Source organism: Rhizophagus irregularis, chromosome 18 (genome assembly GCF_026210795.1).
Source record: "Rhizophagus irregularis chromosome 18, complete sequence".
In the NCBI taxonomy this organism is placed as follows: domain Eukaryota; kingdom Fungi; phylum Glomeromycota; class Glomeromycetes; order Glomerales; family Glomeraceae; genus Rhizophagus; species Rhizophagus irregularis.
In genome coordinates this window covers 3,884,255-3,900,731 of record NC_089446.1, presented here as the reverse complement: position 1 = coordinate 3,900,731, position 16,477 = coordinate 3,884,255, and the positions used below count along the sequence as shown (strand labels likewise).

At 23.9% G+C, this 16,477-nt stretch overlaps 3 protein-coding genes across 3 annotated transcripts; 1 reads left to right on the top strand and 2 right to left on the bottom strand.

The window, feature by feature from the left end:
* Window positions 1-909: 909 nt before the first annotated feature.
* OCT59_010464 (uncharacterized protein) lies at window positions 910-1,902 on the bottom strand (the record flags this gene model as incomplete). Its single annotated transcript, XM_066133028.1, has 6 exons — window positions 910-1,043; window positions 1,117-1,186; window positions 1,261-1,328; window positions 1,397-1,505; window positions 1,726-1,756; window positions 1,817-1,902. 6 exons carry the CDS (start codon window positions 1,900-1,902, stop codon window positions 910-912), a joined length of 498 nt encoding a protein of 165 aa, XP_066000616.1.
* A 701-nt stretch (window positions 1,903-2,603) lies between these two features.
* Window positions 2,604-4,287, top strand: OCT59_010463 (uncharacterized protein; the record flags this gene model as incomplete). Its single annotated transcript, XM_066133027.1, has 1 exon — window positions 2,604-4,287. One exon carries the CDS (start codon window positions 2,604-2,606, stop codon window positions 3,735-3,737), a length of 1,134 nt encoding a protein of 377 aa, XP_066000615.1. The 3' UTR covers window positions 3,738-4,287.
* A 5,736-nt stretch (window positions 4,288-10,023) lies between these two features.
* OCT59_010462 (uncharacterized protein) lies at window positions 10,024-12,813 on the bottom strand (the record flags this gene model as incomplete). The annotated part of the gene is made up of 3 exons (XM_066133026.1): window positions 10,024-11,378; window positions 11,466-12,641; window positions 12,775-12,813. The coding sequence occupies 3 exons, from the start codon at window positions 12,811-12,813 to the stop codon at window positions 10,353-10,355; spliced, it is 2,241 nt and encodes a 746-aa protein (XP_066000614.1). The 3' UTR covers window positions 10,024-10,352.
* Between the last annotated feature and the right edge of the window lie 3,664 nt (window positions 12,814-16,477).

The following is a 16,477-nucleotide window of genomic DNA, read 5'->3' as shown; positions in this document are numbered from 1 at the left end:
TATTTTATATGATACTTTTAATGGGATTATTATAATAATATAGTTAATTTAAAAGGGGTTATTACAAAATTCTACCAGAATAAATCTTAATACTTTAATGTTGATTAAATAAATTATACTATGATTCTGTATAATTCTGCATAATATAAGCCATTTGTTAGAATTTTAACATATATATTAAATTATTGATTAAATAAAAATAATAAATAATAGCAAAAATAAGTAAATATAATGAATGAAGAATAAATGCAATTAAAAACTAATAAAATAACTAAACAAGTACTAAAACCTTAATTTAAACCTTAATTTTAGCTTTTAACATGAATTTTAAACTCAGTATATTTTAAAATAATAAAGAGCCTGTAATAATCACTAGCTATTAATATTGTCAAATTTAAAGATATTATAGTATTTTATAAAAGAAGTTGTAATAATACCTATCGATATAGCAAAAATAAAAGATTAAAAATAAATATTTAAAATCTGTATTATTTAAAATGCTAAAATATAGTTATAATAAGAACATAAAAAAAATAAAAAGTTTTTTATTATCTGATTATCTACACGTGATTACTTGATTCTACATATTTTAGTTTGTATCCGCTTTATCTTTTTTTCCTTTAAATATAAAATATATTCATGTAATTTGATAATTAAAAAAATCATAGCATGAAGAATTTCAGAAATTCGGCTTAATTTCAAATTTCGTTAGTTTGTGGAATTTCAGATTTCAGATTTAACTAAATCAATTTGGGCTGGGATTACAAATTTTCAAACTAATAAAATGATTTAGCAAATCAAAGCAAAAATCAGACTCATCAACTTTATTATTTGCGAATATATTATGCAAAAAATTTTTTTGATATATAATATAGACTTACATGCACTAATATCATCTATAATTGTTTTTTAAACCGATTTGTTGTAATCTATATAAATCAATATCAAATTAATAGCGGTAACTGTACCAGGGAGTGTCACAGTATACCCAGTTAAATTTGGATCTCCTGCAACGATAGGAGGATCCCAGAAGACGTCTGACGCTGGAATAGTAACCACGTAGTTAGCATATCCATCCGGCGAACTATTTATATACATACCTCTTTAATAATTTACTAAAGAGTCTGCCTGCAGTATTACAAACTGTAGGTAGTTGACTATTAAGTTGTAAAGTTCCGAAATCCCACTACAATATTGCAAGTCATTTTAAAACTCCAAGATGCTTAATCACAGGAAATACTAACAGTAGATAAACCTTACTTTTAGATAGAGACTCCTGCCAAGTTTGGGTTTGAATTTTTCTGGAAAAGTTTGGATCGCTTTTGTGACTTATGTCTTATGAAGGGTTTTGGAAAATTTTAATGCCCTACTATTCCATACTGAATGGAGTACATACAGAATTTATTGTATAGTTGAAATTGGGCTAGGCGGGTTAGAAGGGTAGGAATTATAAAATGGGAATTCCTTTTTGGAGAGCGTTTTTGAGGTAGGAGAGTATCCAGTACCTAATACGAATTTGCAAATAAGTACGGTACGGATGATCAAAAATTCCAAAAATTCCGTACTTGTCCCCTCGATATATCGGAATTCTAAATATAACGGATTTTTGACAAATTTTACTAATAACTAATGGAACGGATGATTCCATTATTCCGAATTTCACTGTGTAACTATTATATTAAACGTGGTAATTTGGACATCACATAAAAAAAAAAATTACCTTACTGACAAATCACAAAATCTAATAAAAATTATACTAGTGCGTACAAAAGTTTAAAAACAACTTTAAATTTTGTACAACTTTGAATTTTTGTACCACAACATCATGCTTTTAGAAGGCTGCTCAGTTAATTGTTCATTTGTCTCTTGATTAGTCGAATTGGCAAAAGTTATTTCTTCCATGAGGAATTATTTTTTTGAAGACTTATAAAAAACAGTGGAGCTTGCTTTATGTTTATATACATAATTCGTCTTTTTTAAAGTTTACAATCATAAATTATTAAATTATTAATGATAATAGATATCGAAGTTTTCATCATTTTCAGATAAAGTTTTATTAAATTTGGCGTTAAACTCTAACTGTAATATTAGTCATTTTTAAATTTTGTAATACTGTATGTTCTGGATATAGAAAATATTTATCGGCTATTTTAAAATTTACTGTTTTTTTTACTTATAACTCGTTTGTATACTTGTTAAACCTGATAAAATTGGATGTTATTAAACTTTAAATCTTTAATCATACCTGTTTTTAGCTTCAGTCGAAAGACCATAGTGCAAGCTACAATTCTATTTGTACAATGAGTTTAACAACTCATTGTTCGTTAATGGTGCGATCATCATTTTATATATAAACATATTTGGATGCTTCATTTACATCAATAAAAAAAGCGATTACGCGTTCAAGTTCCTTTTGTTTCCATTAATGGTAATTAATTGTAAAACTTTATTATAAAAAAATTTAAAGTTGACAAATAAAAATTATATCTACGCCGTAATGGCCAATTTTAGGAGTTACAAAGGAACTTTCCGTTTATTTTTTCACATGACCAATGATAATAAATAGTGTTTATGAGAAAAAGAATATAACACTTAAATAAAAAATGTCTGAATTAGCACTTGTTGCCGCAGCTCTTTCTTCCATAATTAATTGTCCTGTAAAAACATATTATGAATGTGTAGCTAATGAGCTAGAGATTTTACCTAACCAAATTTTAGACCTTGATTTAGTTCATAAATATTCCTTTGTCAAAGAAGGTGATGATAAAGCTGTTCCAAAACCCTCTTTCAGACAAGACGATGAAAAAGATGAAAAAGAAAAAATTGTTAATAGACGTTCCAGACAAGGTGATAAAAAAGATGAAAAAAAAGTAATTCATAGACGTTCCAGACAAGGTAATGAAAAAGATGAAAAAGTTGTTCAAAGACGTTCCATTGTTAGACAAGAAAATTTAGCCCAAGTTAACCCTGATACCAGTAATTTACCTTTACCTCCACAACCTATTCAAATTTTTTTCAAAACTTCTTTTGGGAGAAGTCATTCAATATTTGTACTTCCGAATAGCAGTGTCCTCGAATTAAAACAAGCAATTCAAAAAAAGCTTTACATTGATAGACCGATACGTCTTGGATTTTCTAGCAAATTATTGAATGATCGTAGAACTCTAGAATCTTACAATATCAAACGAGGTGATACTATACATATTTTATTTCGAATGCTCGGAGGTTCTGAATACTATGTTATAAATGATGATTTTATAAGCCCCCAATATAATTTCGACTTTACGAATTTAAGAGATGATGGAGTAGTTTATACCCGTGGAAAGGAATTATACAAACGACCTTATGGATGGAGAAGAATAGCTCTTAATATTAATAAGTATGGTGACAATGAGTGGTTGGGTTCCGCTGGTAATAGTTCCAGCGAATGGCCAGTCACTTATCATGGCACCAAGAAAGAATTTGCTAATAACATTTCTGAAAAAGGTTATCTGCTTGGTGAATGTAAAAGATTTGCTTATGGGAGAGGAATTTATTCAACTCCTGAAGTTGATATAGCTGAAGAATATGCTACTAAATTTACTCACGAAAATGTTAATTATAAGGTGGTTTTTCAGAATAGGGTTAACCCTGTAGGCTTGAAAAAGGCTGATATTGGTGATGGTAAATATTCGTATTGGATTACACCGGAAGAAGATGATATTAGACCATATGGATTGTGCATAAAAGTAGTTTAATAAGTGATAATAATTGTATCTAAGAGAACAGAAGCCACTAAATTCATAGCTTTGTTTATTGAAATTTAATTTAATAATACGTTAAGCTCCGGATGTATTTCTTATTTTTCAAAAATTCGATTCTCATTATAATCATGAAAAAAGACATCCGTATTGAATAGTTATATTGTATGACTATTTATTAAATAAACATAAACAATAATTTTTTAAAATTTTATGATGGACCTTTAGCATTTATATTCTAGGGATACTAAAGAAACGATGGTAAAAAGCAATACGTATGTTAATTTATTTCAAAAAAAATGACATGAATATCAGAAATTTACATTCTCTTATTACTTTGCACTCCTTTAATAACTAGCTCATTTAAGAAGCTACCACTTGAAAAAATGTTTGTTTCTTCTACATTTTTGGGGATTGTATTAGTTACATGTTAATCATTAAGATTCGCATGCATTAAAAAATATGTATCCCGCAATAACTTAGCCTTCAAATGCTTAAACATACATTAAAATAAAATATATTTAAAATGCATAGAGAATTCTAGAAAATTTCGTTCTACATTACAAGAGATCGATAATCTAATAAAATAAAAGGGTAAATATTTAACCATTATTTTCTAATGCTCGTAAAACACTGCGATATATTTTGTCTTGCTACCGAAATAAACGAAAGGTTCATTTTTGACAGTTCGATTCATTCAATTTTCGCCAAAAAAATTTCACTTGCAGGTCAATCAATTATGGATATGGAGTTTGAGGACGCGAAACCTCAAATCAAATGACTACATCACAAAACGCCAATCAAAATTATCCAGTATACAGGATGAAAATAAGATTTTCTTATCATTATTACTTACATTGTGTTTACCACGGTTGACGGTCAAAAAGTAAATAATAAAACACCTTGGTCTCATTTGAGAAAACAGGATTGAATCATGCTGCTAAATGCTAATCTGCTATATCAACTTTACATTATCCTATTTTATATCAATTACCAACCCATTTATCCTGTAGTCCCGTATATTGGGCATAAATATCGATCATAATTTCTACTGCTACTGTAAAAATGTGCCGGAATGGCTTAAATCAAATGTATAATAGTATCAGAAAAATCCATTTATATTCTTAAATCTTATTTCTGCAATTTTAAATTACGAAAATATTTGATATTTTCAATAATGGAAATTTCTATTTGTATACGGGTGTTCAAGCACGGCATGATATGTGTAATATATAATTGGTGACAGTAATGGCATTTGCTAGCCAAAAATTGACCAAAATATATATATATTTAATAAAGTAACCAATTTATAATATATAATCATTTTAAGTATTTATTGATTTTTAATTAATTTGTTAAAACTCGTATTTTTTAACATCAAATAAAAAATTTTTAGCTGCGGCCAATTCCATATAGCGCTAATTTTGGCCGTGGCCGATCGGCCAAATTGTATTATATACCACGTGACCGTACTTGTTATCTAGTTTTTTTATTTTTTTGGGTTATTTTCCAAGTGATAAATATGTTTGACAAAAAAAACCTCCACCTGAATATGTTTTAAATAACATTTTTAATAATTATAATTAATTATTAATTGTTAATAGTTATAACATAACAGAATTTCCACTATAATTATTTTTCAAAATACTTTTTATATTAAATAAAAAAATAATGCTTCTTATTAATTAAAAAAAAATTATATAATTTAATAATTTATTACTAAATTTAAAAAAGTTTGAAAAGTTCAAAATCTAAAATTCTAATTTTTTTTTTCAAAAATAATAATAATAATAATAATTATGATATCTTAAAATCAAGGTTTTATTCAATGTATTGATCCTATGATAATAATAATTATTGAATATTGGAAAATTCTTTCATTTTTTTCAGAAACAAATGTTATTTTTTTGAATATTTACTAAAAAACTAATAGTTCAGTATTAAGATAAAAGTGTTCTTTTATAAAAAAGACATACTTTTTATTATTATTCTTTTAAGGTTTAACAAAAATTGTATAAAACTTTTGCTTCTTTACAGAAGTTTTTGCAGGACTTTTTTCTCATAAAAAAGTAAAAATATGATGACCAATTAAATATAAGATGTTTTAAAAAGAAAATCATTACTAATTATACATTTTTTTAGACAAGAAATATAAAATAACATTCAGAAGCTAATATGTTACACTTTATCAGAAAAGAAAATTTATGTATTTTTTTTCATATAGACTTATTGCAAAAAAAAAAGATATACTGATAGTTTTCACCAATAATGATTATATTACTAAAAAATATGATAACAAACTCTTTATAATCAATTCAGATAGAATTTTGATAAATATTAAATACAGAATTTTAAAATATCTTATTAGTATATTTTGTAGGTTACCAATAAATTTAAAAATTAAAAGTAAATATTATTTTAAAATTCATTAACTTTTATTAAGCAAACTGGTAGTAATAAAATCAAAACTTAAGAAATAAGAAAAAAGCAGATAGATTACAATATATATTAAATTTTAATTATAAAAAAAGCTATAGTATTTAAGCTTTTATATTTTGTATTCATACTGTAGTGAATATTTGTACTTTATATAATGTTATATTATTATTTATTATAAAATATATTAGAATTATTAATTAAAAATGATAGATATATATTAGCATCTCTATTAATAAATAAGGATAAAGATTACAATAATAAAAAATTAATTATAGTAAATGTATTGGAATTATTTATACTAAAATAGGTTTAATTAATTATAAAGATAATTATATAATTACAATATGGAAATTAGAATATACTAGACAATTCAAATTACTGAAGAAATAAAAAAAGTATAAAAAAAAGATCCTTTTATAGTTTAAAAAATAATAGATATAAATAAAATGAAGCAGGTAATAATACCGTAATATATTTAAAGTAAAAGAAATAATATCAATATACTGCAAGTTAATAAAAAATTAATACTAAAGAAAGAATATATATCAAAAAGAAAAATAGAATTTTTAATAAATCAAGTTTTAAAAGATTTTTATAAAACATTATTTTGATAAAATACACTTTCTTTAATATAGTAAAATAAAGAAAAGGAATTAAAAATTTAGATAAATGAAAAGATGTAAATGTAATTTAAATGTAAAATATTACAGTTATAAATATATTGAACAAAAATTGGAAAATATGCAGATATAAGATTTAATAAAAAACTTCCATCTATGAAAAAAGTTTTTAATAAATAAATCAGTTGTCTTATATATAGGGATTTTTTCAAAAAAAACTTCAAAGTATTAATAATTTACAGATATTATAATATTATCAAATTGAAAATAATATGTAATTATTTAATAAAAAAACTTCTTTCTTTACTATTTGATAATTTGTTTTTCTAAAACTAGTTATATTATAAAAAAAAAACAAAAATAATTAGTTAACTAATTATTTATCTATTTTTCAGTTACTTTTTAATTATATTTTAATTTATACTTTTTTTTCTATTTGATAAATCTATTAGGAAATATCTTATTTTTTCTTATCTATTTATAGTATATATCGATATATAAGACTATTTAGTTAAAAAAAAAAATATAGATGATTTATCTAATTGAATTATTTTATTAATTTATACTATTTTATATTTAATAATATTTACATAGCATTTTTTAAAAAAATATATATAAACTTCATTTTATGTACCATATATATAATAAGTTATAATATCCTTCTATATAGTATTCCTTAAAAAAATTACTTTTTTTATTGATTTTATTATTTAGAGAATTAAAATTTACCCAGAAATTATATATAAATAATTTTCTAATTATTATAAAAAATTTTTAATTAAATAATTAAAAAATTTATATTATTCTTTTATAAAAAGATTAATTTATTATTATTATTATTAACAAAAATACTATTAAAATTAAAATACAAAAATTATATTTTACATTATAGCATTTAATATTACAGTTATAAAATTTATATAATTTTTTTTATTTATTACTTTAACTTTTATTTTATATTATTAATAATTTAACTAAACTAATTTATTAATTTAATAATTATATTTTACATTAAAGTATTTAATATTACAAGTATTATTCAAATTTTTTTTCTAATCATTTTCAAAAGTGCTAAGCAATTTTAATTAATACAACTTGTTTAATTTAAGCTATAATTTTTATAAAATTATATACAGTATTATGATGTTAAATACTATCATTAAAATAACCATTATTATAAATTTATTTTAATAGGAAAAGTTTAAAATATATTTTTTTTTAATTAAAATTTATTTTATTAAATATTTTTAATATAAATTTTTTTTATTAGTAACTTTATATTTTAAATTTTAAAAACAATTTTTTTATATTAATATATTAATTTTTAATTTATAAGAAAAATATTTTTTAAACTACTTTTTTAAAAATCAATTAATTATCAAAGTTAATTTTTTGGTTAATTTACAATTTTAATTAATTAAAATTTTAAAGTTTATTTTAAATAATTTAATTAAAATTAATAAATTTTACTATATAATTTACATTTCAATTTACTAATTATTTTTTATTTAAATAGTAAATTAATAATTAATAAAAGGGTTACTATACCAATTTTTCTTTTTAATCCAACTATATTTATATTTTTTGTATTAGTTAACCAATAGAACTAAAAAATAATAAAAAAATTATTACTGATTATTAAAATACTATTTTTTAATTTATTAATAAATAATTTATTAATTAATTTTATTAAAAAAAAATTTCAAAAAAATAATTATATATTATAAGATTAAAAAGTAACTATTGGTTAGAAGAGTGTCAAAAGTTGTATTTTTTAAATAACAAAAAATTTCAAAAAATTTTGCATTTAACTTTAATGATTTCATTGGGATTTTGATTATGATTATATTAAAATTTAAAAGAATATGTAGAATTTACTATAAAAATCAACTTTTATTATTGTAATTTTTAATGTTTAGAAGTAGTATTTTGATTTTTACATAGAACCTAAAAAAATATTATTTTTATAAATCTGTAAAAAATGCAAAAATTAAATTTTATTAAAACTTTACATTTTAATGAACAAAAATATTATTTTTTAAAAATTAATTTATATCTACTAAAAATATAGACTAATATAGCTGCAAAATTATAGGATAATTTAAATCACATTGACAAATTTTATATTTAGATATAATTTATTTTAAAAAATTGTAGGCAAATTTATCTGTAAAACTATTTAGGAATAAATTTTAATATTAAAAATTTAATTTAAAAAAAGTAAAAAATATAATATTAATTATTAATAACTATTTTGGTATACTATTAAAAAATTTATCCCTTAAATCATATTACAGTCGCAATTTTATTTTTTAAAGATACTTTTAATATTTTATTAAAAAGTCAGTTCCGAAATTAAGTCCGAAATTAACACTTAATTCTGGCCAAAATTAAAGTTTGGCCGAAATTACGATTAAATGTTACGAAATATCACGTGACTCAACACCAATTTCCTAAAAAGGAAATTTTATTTCCCAGTAAAATTGGCGAAGTCCGTTACACAAAGATTACACAAATATCCAAATAAGGAAGGAAATTTTTTAATGTTGATCATTTTCCGGCCAGAATTACGTCCAATAATTTCGGTCAAATTTCGAACTTTCGGGCAATAATCGGCATTATAAATTTCGGCAAATTTATTTTTAATTACCTAAACTTTCGGCCTAAATTACTTAATTTCGGCAAGCAACCTTAATTTGATTAATGATTTTTTAAAAGTAAATGATTAACAAATTATAGCTAAATTTTTTAAATTAAAATATATCTCTTAATTTATTAACCATTATTTAATAATCTGATAAAATGAAAATTATCCTTTTATAAACATTGTGTAATAGGATATCTTTTTAAAAATTTAAAAATTAATATAATTTTTAATTTCAGAGATATTATTTACTATTGTTAGATGCGCCTTGATGATTTCATCTTTTTATGATCACCAGATCTTAAGATTTCAAAAATTTTTAAAATTAATTTTAATCCTTACAGTTTAAGGTATACCTTAATAACAATTATAAGATATAAGATATGCATTTTATGTGTTTATTTTTGATTTTTTTTTTGTACTTATATTATTATTATACAATTTATATAAAGTATTAAAAAAACTGATTATTATTACTTTATTAAAGTTTAAACTAATAATTTTTACTAAATATTATAATATAATTGAATATATTTTATACTTCAATTATAGTTTATATAATTATAACCAAATAAAAAAATTTGATTACATGATTAACGTTTTTTATTCGCCATTGCATTCTACTGCGGGCTAAAATTCACGTGATCATGAAATTTTTTTGTTGATGCTTCTCCTTTTAATTCATGAAAAAAAGGACGCGCAAAAAGAAAAACTTTTTCTTCTCAAAAAAAAAAAAATTGTATAAAGCTTTTCACTTTTTATATAAATTAATATAATGTATAGATAAATATTATATGCTACAATAATAAATGATTATGAAAAAATAATGTGATAAAATTTACAATATAATTTATGAATCTCATTAAAAATAATTTTTTTAAAAATACTTAATACGTAAAAAGAACACAATCACAAGTATTGCATAATTTCGTAAATCTCAGCTGCTATTTCAGTATTATCAGCTTGTATCGCTTCATATTTAGCATTATAAGCTTCAGTTTCAGCAGTTAAATATTCTTGTAAAGCTAAATGCTCCCTTGCATGATACGTTCTGGTAAATATTATAGTTGGTTCCTGTAAACTCTCAAATTTTAAGTAACGACTTTTAAAAGCCGCTTCAGAATGAACATTTTCACCAATATTATTAAATGAAGAGTAAGTAGTAGGAGAGTGGACTGGTGATTCAATTTGTTCTGGAGTAGATGAAGATTTTGTTCCTTGTTTAATAGATTCTAATCTACGTTGTTCAGCTTCCGAAAACTGCATCGCAATTTCTGAATTTGGTACATTATGAGCTTTACATAGCCAATCGCCTAAAATACCATATAATTTTTCAGCAGAAGGCCTCATAAAAGGATCCGAATCCCAACAACTCTTCATTAATTTTAAATAACATTCGGGTATTTCTTCAATAATTTCAGGACGTAATCCATTAATAATATCTGTCGCTAATTCTAAATTATGAGCTCTGTCGTTAAACGGTTTACGTCCGAAAGCCAATTCCCACATTATTGTACCAAAACTATATATGTCAGCAGCTGTAGTTAATGGTTTCCCTCTCAATAATTCTGGAGAAACATAAGGTAAAACACCAAAAGTTCCATCCATTTCATGATTATCAGCTCTATTATATATACCTAAATCACTTATTAATGTCATATATGAATTTATTAAGACATTTCCACTATGTAAATTTCGATGTACAATATTTTCACGATGTATACGATATAAAGCTGTCGCTGCACCAAATAAAATGTCTAATTTACGTTTCCATATTATTCCTGTTGGATTTTTCTTCATATATTTTCTTAAATTACCGTTACGTGCGTATTGTACGACGATCATATAGTCTTTTGTTTCGGTGTCTTGTGTTATCCCATAATATCGAATAATATAATTTCCGCTATTATTTTCGCAACAAAGATGAGCTTTTAACTAAATAGAAGAAAAAATAAAAGTTAAAAATCGGTTAAATAACTAAATAAAATGAATGAATAAAACAAATAAAAAATATATATATACTTCATCAAAGAAGCCCAAAGCGACATTTTCAGAATTATCTATACTTCTTAGAGCAACCCTCCATTCACCGCAACGTATATATTGTCTAGATTTATTATCCCATTTTTCCCTAGGACCATCTAACCAAATTGCTTGATAAACACTACCTATACCACCCGAACCTATTAATTGAACATCTTTAAATCTATTAAAAGGTATCCATTCTAAATAATCAAAACGACTTTTAGCGCCCAATTGACTTTCTAAAATTAAAGTATCAATAACATCACTTCCACTTGTCCAAGTTCCAAATTTTCTTTCAAATTTTCGACTTTCACAAGGTTGACACCATTGTGTACAATAACCTCCTTCAGCGATTTTTCCTCTACATGTTAAACAAGTTCCAGGAACTTTGCTTTCTCGAAATCTTGAAGATGATTTTTTAGGAAGAGGAGGTTTATTAGAAATAGAAATTAAAGAAGAAGTATCAGTTTCTTCATGTTCTGGTGTTGAGGGTAATATATTTTGAAAACGTTCGACATTTGTTTCTTGATGAGAAGCCCTGCTATCTCTTCTAAAAGATTGTTGACTTTCTCGGCGAGAAGTTCTGTTATCTTGTATTACAGGTTGTTGACTTTCATGAAGACTATCTTGTCTCATGGATTGTAGACTTTCACGACGAGAAGTTCTACTATCTTGTCTCATGGATTGTAGACTTTCTCGGCGAGACCTTATGATTCCTTTATTAGTAGTTTCACCAACTGAATCGGTAGAATTAGTAGAATTAACACTTTTAATACTACTATCGACTGATTCTCTTTGTTTCCTCTTTTCTTCTTCTTTTTGTATTTCTTGAGCGAAATAAGAAGCAAAATCCAAAGCACTATTATCCATTGTAAAATTTTTACCAGAAAAAGTAAAAGGATCGACCATACCAAATCTTCTTGGATCCACTACAATTTCCCTTTGTCTTGGTTTTTCTTCAACTTTTTTCTTAGAAGGTACAGGTAAACTATGATGCTTTTTATTAGAATCATTATAACTATCTTTACGATGTCTTGCTGATTGATAATTTTTTCCAAGTGTATTATTCTTCCATAATTCTCTTGAAACCGTTTCATGTGGTTTTTGCCATTGTATTTTATATGGACGACCATCCGTACTTTTCACATAATAATCTTCTTGGTCTTCACCATTCTTTAGAAATTCAAGTTTAAATTTTTTCATTGTTAAAAAAAAAAAAAAAAAAAAAAAGAAAGAAAAATTAACGAATGAAAAGGGAAAAAAAGGGAAAAAGGAAAAAGAAGAGGGAAAAAAAAAATTTAAATACCTTTCCGTTAAACCATCGCAATACTTTTTTTTGAGCCATGATAATGATGAATAATTTTTTTATCTAAAAAAAATTATCTTGTAATAAAAAAAAAAAGGTTTCATAAATAGAATAAATTTATCTATTTTGAATAATATTTATAAAATATTTGGATTAATTTCGGAAAAAGTATTGGAATTTCCACTATTTCATTATTTTTTTTTTAAAAAAAAAAGAATCCTGAACATTAATAATTCGAAATATTTAGGGGTTTTTGTTTGAGAATGAATTTTTTTTTTGAAACGAGATTATTTTTGAAACTAAACGTCTATTTATAATTTTAAAAGAATTGAATTTTAAAAAAGAATGCGCCAATCTAACATATTTACTCTCCGTGGAATAGCCGAAAATAATTTGTTATGTTTATCTTTTATTAGTGTAAGGTTTTTTGATGCAAGTTTTATGTAAAACGAAGCATTACAAGTGTCACTATTCTTAATTTTGTTACACTCTTCGAAAATCATTTCCGTGATATTTTGTGATTGATCCCAAAAAGATTCGATAGTTATGCAGCGGAACAAAGCTAAATCAAGTAAAGAATTTTCATAATGTATATTGTATTTTCAATCAAACATATTCCCTTTTTATCCAAATTTAGAAGAAACACAATTCTCTGCGAAAGTTGCATATTATTAATCTCATTTAAAATGCTCTGTATATTTTTTCGCACGTGTTAACATACAATAAAGAAAAAATTTGTAAGATTTAAGAGTGAAAAAATTACAAAATTTTTTTTACCATAGAAACATTTCAATTATCGATTAGATTATAGTTGAAATAATTAGATTGATAAAGATGACTGATAAAAGAAAATATATATATACATGTATACTGTATATACTGTATATGCGCTTGAACTCGGTAATTATACATAGAAGGCGTATAATCATAAATTATTGATAATGAACGATACGTATATGTATTAAGGCTGTGTAACCATTTAATTACTCACTTAATGTTTATCAAAAGCAATAATCTTATTTAACCTCCAATCGCTAAGGTCTCGATTATGAATTCTGACCTATGACATAATATCCTGTGATATTTTAGATTAATTTAGTATTATGAATAAATTTTCCATTTTCCTAATATAATTTTGGAGTTCATTTCTTTGAGAAGAAATTTCCTAAAACTTGATTTTTTTATTTACACAAAAAAAAATATTTTTATAAAACTAAATTCGTAGAACAGTTCCGGATTAAGAATCAAGAATAATATTCCCTTTTAATATACAAATCATCTATTGTGCACACAAAAATGTTTAGTTGGCTTGTTGCCTGTGATACAATTATAAAATTAAATAATACGCCTTTTTTTATTAAAAATATATTTTTCAAACATATTATTAAAATTATCTTTTTAAACGACCAATCCAAATTCATTATAGAATAAAATTCTAAATTAAAAATAAAATATTATTGATGTAGTGTAAAATATTTAATTATAGGATTTGGCAACACAAAAAAAAATTTGGAACATCGGAAATTTCATTGGTTTTTTAACCATTATACCATTTTATTTTTTTCCCAGGATTCCCGGCAAGTAAAATATTACGTAAAATATGCCAACTCCGCAAAAAAAAACAAGGTTCCTTAATTGCATAAAACGAATTTGAACTAAAACTTTTGATCGTTTTCTGCTTACAAAATCATTTACTCCTGCAAGATGGCATATGCTGTGTTCTATTTTTTTTCTAATTTAGATAATATTATGCTGACTTTATACTTTTTGTACTTCCAAAATAACATAATTGTTATGGCGTAGCATTCTTTTAATACTGCAAAATATCAAAATAGTGACATAATTCTTCTCTTACATACTTTCCTTTTTTGATGAATTTTTATTCATATTTGTGAGTCAGATGTCAATTAGAAATTCACATACACATACATTCACATACCAATCATAAGCATCGAAATTTTTTTTTTTTGGGTATTTTAACGGACAAAAAAAAACTTAAACATTATTTAACTATTTAAAGTAATTAAGACCATAATTCATTCCTTTATATATTAATTCTACTAAAACCCGAAAATCGCTGCGCTGATCATATAATATAAAATATGCCAAGCAACAATTTAAACTACTTCTTTGTTTACTAATTTTTTTCATGTTTTCATAATTGATCAAGTTTGAATTCATCTCTTATAACATAATATCGTAATTATTATTTTTGAATATTCCATTGAAATTTAGTTTTCGATCGAACCATTTCTTGTATAGATTAAGGCAAACAAAAATAAATTTTAATAATAATAAAATCTAAACAAATGTAATCTTTAATAATTTTTTCACGTGTAATCATTTTTTATCCCCAAAGTAAATAAAATAAATGCCATTTATTATTGTTACCCTTTTTTTTTATATAAATTCGCAAAGAGTTGACAAAATTTTTACGATTCAAACCAAATAAAGATCCACATGCTTTTTTTTAAAAAAGGAAGTTACATTGTTTAAAGGCTTTTTTATGTAATACATAATTTATAGATTCTAGATTCTTTTAATTTCGTATTACATATATGTTATTATATGTTATTAGTTTTTAAATGATTTTTAACCAATCAACCTTTGGAAATTTTTATTAATCACGTTATATATTTACACTTCAGTTCGTTTCATAATAAAAAAAAATAAATAAATAAAAATTCTTTTTACTCTAATTTGTTTTGAATATCGTTCATATATAATAAATTCTTGTGAATGTAAAGTTCAGAAATCAAATAAACATTAATTTATGTGGCGTAAATCGGATAAATATTCATTTCTTCGGCGCTTACAAAAATAGATGCCGCGGCTTATATATAAAAATTGCAACATATAAATAAATAAATAATTTTCTATTTATATCATATATATTGTGTCTCCTTGAGTATATGAACCAATAATGTTGATTATTAAACTGTGCATGCTCAACACTCAACGTTCCCCAACAGGATCCATTAGAGCCGGAAATGGTGAAAGTTACAGCGATCCAATGATGATGGACTCTGGTCTCGGCTGGTCCCATTATGGCAGAACAAGAAGAATAAACCAAATTGCAACCATAATCGTTACGGTCAATATGATTGTGACTCGTATGTTTGTTTACTGTGTCACAATTAATAATGTGGCCAAAAGTCAGATTACCTTGCGAACGAATGTCACCGGTATTTATGAAAAAAAAAATTAATTTCTACGCAAAAAGGTTTTAATTATAAATTAGCAACTACCATTATCACAATCACAGTAAGTCACCCAAATTATCATTAAACCTTTCCTGAGAAATCAGTGAGATCCATTGATCGATAATACACTGCAAAATGTATCGGTCATAATAATATGATATGTACTCAAAGCAAAGTATTCAGAAACGCACTAGGATTGTAAATTTAAATATCTGATTTTACAGATTTTAAATACTACAATAATTAGAGTCACATGATTTATAGTGCCATCAGTTACTAATTATAATTCTGCCCAGCATTATGTTTTTTCTGGCGCGGATCTTAACACTCTTAACAAAAATTACTTGTTCTGTGACAATAAACTAATATAAAGTTTAGAATATACAGTCAACCCCCTATATAGTAGTCACACTGAAAAAAATGGGATGATTATAAAAATACTATATGGTGTAGCTAAAGAAGTGTTTTTTAATAAGTTTATTAGTAGTTTGGACCAATGT